The 4,507-nt window shown below is 28.3% G+C and overlaps 1 protein-coding gene across 1 annotated transcript; it reads right to left on the reverse strand.

The window, feature by feature from the left end:
• Nucleotides 1-451: 451 nt before the first annotated feature.
• Nucleotides 452-1,854, reverse strand: LOC131611087 (NAC domain-containing protein 83-like). Its single transcript, XM_058883208.1, has 3 exons — nucleotides 1,430-1,854; nucleotides 1,091-1,347; nucleotides 452-957 (listed from the first exon to the last, which is right to left on the reverse strand). The coding sequence occupies exons 1-3, from the start codon at nucleotides 1,608-1,610 to the stop codon at nucleotides 646-648; spliced, it is 750 nt and encodes a 249-aa protein (XP_058739191.1). The 5' UTR covers nucleotides 1,611-1,854; the 3' UTR covers nucleotides 452-645.
• Between the last annotated feature and the right edge of the window lie 2,653 nt (nucleotides 1,855-4,507).

Consider the following 4,507-nt stretch of genomic DNA (forward strand, 5'->3'; position numbering starts at 1 on the left):
GATTCAATTCAGTTGATAGATACTTATGCAACACGCATAATAAATTCATCTAATTAGAGAGATGGTTTATTAAAAAAAACATGAGATCTAAATTAAATGTAAAAAATATTTTTTTATTATTATGTTGGTGTAGTTGTATTTTTTATTTTAGCATTAGTTGATGACAGATATATAAAATAAAAAATGGCAAGAATCAATGTTTGAGGAATTGGGTTCTTCTGTGTCTTGACCATTTAGAGATTCTTTGTTAATAAATGAACAAGAGCAACTAACAAGTAGTGCTATTCTGATCTCACAAAGATTATGTTCTTATTCTATATTCTCATCCAATTTTGTATTTATTATATGGTTTTCAACATTATCGATAATTAATATAATAATTATGAACAACCAAGAAAACACCTACCTTGTTGAAATTGAAAGAAAAAAAAACAACTTTTAGGTAAAAAGAAACAAAGGAAAATAAAGAATTTCCATTTCCACTTTAATATTAATATTACATTAGTACTCTTTCGAGCTGTGAAACTTAATGCCGCATAATATAATTACTACTTACATAGATAATAATAATACTAATAATACTAATACTAATAATAATAATAATAATATAAGACAATTAAAACCAAACATTAAATTCAATGTTGGTTAAGAGCTGCTGCTTTCTTCATTTTCATGCTCATTCAGTTCATCTGTGATTCCACTTGTAGCTGGTGAAATTGAAAATGTAACAGTGTTCTTGTTGTTGTTCTGTGCCAAAAAGTCATAGAAAACAACAACCTTTGAACCAGAACTTGAGTTTGAAGATGAGTTTGGAGCCGAGTTTGGAGCTGAGTCCTTCACAACCTTGCTAAGGTTGTTGTTGTTGGCCACGTTGGGCCTCACAGTGAAGGTTTCTTTCCCGGTTTTAGTACCGGCTCTTTTCTTTAGAAATATGCGGCAGAGAACCCAGTTTTCATTCTGCCAAAAAAACACAAACGTAACGCTCTAATCAATTGAGCTAATTCAAATATAACGCTCTAATCAACTGAGCTAATTTCACATATAAAGAAAATATACATGATGAAATATATAGAACGAATGAAGGACTAACCAGAGGGTTAGAGTGAGAAGGAGCAAGACGATACTCATGCATAATCCAATCAGTCCTGGAGCCAAGAGGCGGTTTTCCGCTGTAAAAAACCAGAGTCTTCTTCATTCCGACAACCTCAGATTTCGACCAGGTAGTGATTTGTTTGTCCAAACCAGTAGCTTTCCAGTAACCAGAATTTGTAGCTCTGTTAGATCGGTTCCCATTCGGATATTTCGCTTCTTTGGTACTGAAAAAGTACCTCTCTTGTTCCAAATCACCTACAAAAATAAAAACAGATCAATGTTATCGACCAATGAATAATGAATTAACACAGAAAAAAGAAAAAGAAAAGCTAAATACCTGGTAAATCCCATGGGTCAGACTTGCAAAGATCAGCTTCAGGGATGATTGCAGCAGGCAAAGGGAGAGAGAACACCTTCCGCTTCAAATACGAAAGAACAAGTTCTTCATCAGTTGGATGAAAACGAAAACCAGGTGGCATTTTCAATTCGCCATTTTTGACAAAGTTGATTTTCTCCATCTTTTTGAAAGGCAGCACAGCACTCACTCACACTCGTGTGGGGAAGGAAGACGAGTGATTTTTTGTCCTCCCTTAAAAGAGCATTAAAAAGTAGGAACAAGGAAAGAGAGAAGAAAGAAAAGAAAAGAAAGGAGAAGAATAATGAAAGAAAAGTGAAGGAAGGGAAAAAGGGAGTAATTATTATTAATAATATTAAGGATTAAAGATTAAAGAATGAATAGATAAAGAGAGAAATGAAATGTGGGTGCTTTTATAGTGAAGAAGAAGAAGAACAAGACATATTTGTTTGTTTATTTGGCGTAAACCATACTCAATCCTTTCCTTTTAACTTTGACGTTTTCTCCTAACTTTCTCACACACGAAACTAGAAATTCAAATAAAATAATTACAAGGTAAACCTAGTTCTCTATGTCTAGGGAGGATTGGACTAATCGCTTTATCTAGAACTAATAAAGCTGTGTTTTTGTCACACAAATAATGTTTAAATATGCCACATCATGTCTATTAATCAAATAGTAATGTATTTGGTACATATATTAATCAAATACATTAATTATGTATTATTTACAAAAAGTAATTTTATATAGTAAGTATTTTTTTTATAAAAAGCAAATTTGATTTTTATTTATAAAAAATAAATTTCTTTGAAAATATAACTTTTTTCTATTCAAGTAATATTTTTATAGTATTTTTAAATAGTATTCTTAAGATATAAGTAAGCATGACCCATATTTTAAAAATTATATATATATATATATATATATATATATATATATATATATATATATATATATATATATATATATATATATATATATATATATATATATATATATTTATGGATAATTATATATGTATTTTTTTAGATATATTAAAGAATTGATGGATATATGGTTCAAATACATTAACTATTTGTTGTTTTATGAAAAGTAATTTTTCAATAAAAGTATTTTTTGTAAAAAGTAAATTTACTTTATTCATTAAAAATAAATTCTTTGAAAATATAAAATTATTTATTCAAACTTTTTTTAAAAATATTTTTAACTTATTTTCTTAATGTATAAGTAAGCGAGGTCCATATTTTAAAATTATTTTTATGAATAATTGTGACATGTTATTACTATTATTAATGTTTAATAAATAATATTTTTTAATTATTAATTAGATTATATTTTTTCTATAAAATAATATAGAAAATCCATTGTGAAAATTTGGATTGAAGGTACCTCTAAGTTAAAAATATATTGTGAAACTTTTTTGCTTTATATAATAGGATATTGTCGTACGTGCGGTAACAACAAATAAAAATTTAACAAAATATGTTATGATGAAATTTATGCTTCTCTTTTATAAAACATTAATTGACATTCTGAAAACAACGATGAGTCTTTAAAGGAAACATAATGGACGCACATCTTATGGACTCTACAATATGTAGTTTCTGCGATGACTTGGATCACACTAGTTTTCATACTACTAGTTAGGTTTTGTTTTCTCACGATAAAACAAAAATAAGTGTGTTTGTATTTTAAAAACGATGCACGGCCTGCATTTGTTGGTTGAGTGTAGATCTAGTTAAAAGCTACATTTTATCATTTCTTATTTTATATGGTAGAATTTTGTCGAATCTACTGTGAGGACAAATAGAAACCGAACTAAATGCGATATAACAGAACTTACGCTTCGCTTTTAAAAGTATTAACTAACAATTTGAAAATGGTAACGAGTCCTTGAGGGAAACACGTTAGACGCGCATCTTATTTACTCTCAATATGTAGATTTTGCATTGACAAAGATCTTAGAGCAAATGTACATTTCAAACACACTAACTATTTTTTTCTACTATTAATTAGGTTTTGTTTTCTTGCGAAAAAATAATAATAAGCATGAGTGTGTTTAGAAAATGGCGCGACATGTATTTGTAGGCTGGGCGTGCATCTAGTTTAAAGTTAAGCTTTGTCATTTTTAATTTTATATGATAGAATATTGTCAGACATGCAGAGACGACAAATACAAATTAAATTGAATATAACCTAATTGAACATACGATTCACTTTAAGGGTATTAATAAACATTTAATAAACGAAAATGAGTCTTTGAATGTGCATCTTATACACTCAACAATACGTGCATCTTCTACGTTGATGCAAACTTTGGTACTAAAAGTTCATTTTCAAACCCTACAAAAAAATTTCATAATAAAAAGTAGTGGAAGTAATTATTTTAAAATTTATGTTTATGAATGATTGTGATATGTTATTTAATAAATTTTCTAATTATTAACTAGGCTTCAATTTTTTTCTATAAAACGACATAAATTGCGTGTTTGCAAAATCATATGAGACTTGTAATTTTGGATTGAAGGTGCGTATAGGTTAAAGTTACATTTTGTATTTTTTTTGTTTAGTATGGTAGGATTGTCGGACATATGATGACAACAAATAGAAGTAGAAGAAAATATGTTATAACGAATTATCTATTTCTCTTTTTAGAATGTTAGTTAACATTAAAAAACAATAATGAATCCTTAAATGAAACATGCTAGATATTCGTCTTATAAACTCTACAATATGTAGCTTCTGCATTTATTTTGATCTTTGCAAGAGAAATGTATGTTTCAAATTCAAACACACTATCTATTTTTCGTACTACTAACTAGATTTTATTTTTCTGCAATAAAACAGTAATAAGCATGCACGGGTTTAGAAAACGATACAAAACTTGCATCTGTTGACTGAGTGTGCATGTGTTTAGAAAACGACATTAAACCTGTATTTGTTGGCTAAGCGTGCATGTATTGAGAAAACGATGCAAGACCTACATTTATTAGCCCAACGTGCATCTAATTTAAAGCTACATTTTGTCGTTTCTTATTTTATGTATGATAGATATTGTCA

Source organism: Vicia villosa, linkage group LG6 (assembly GCF_029867415.1).
Source record: "Vicia villosa cultivar HV-30 ecotype Madison, WI linkage group LG6, Vvil1.0, whole genome shotgun sequence".
Classification (NCBI taxonomy): domain Eukaryota; kingdom Viridiplantae; phylum Streptophyta; class Magnoliopsida; order Fabales; family Fabaceae; genus Vicia; species Vicia villosa.

Bases quoted from the DNA above. Each gene is read 5' to 3' on its own strand.
- LOC131611087 (XM_058883208.1), bottom strand. From the start codon at position 1,610: ATGGAGAAAATCAACTTTGTCAAAAATGGCGAATTGAAAATGCCACCT. The intron at 1,348-1,429 runs GTATTTAGCTTT...TTATTTTTGTAG, and splicing joins TGACCCATGGGATTTACCAG to GTGATTTGGAACAAGAGAGG. The intron at 958-1,090 runs GTTAGTCCTTCA...TTTTTTTGGCAG, and splicing joins CTTCTCACTCTAACCCTCTG to AATGAAAACTGGGTTCTCTG.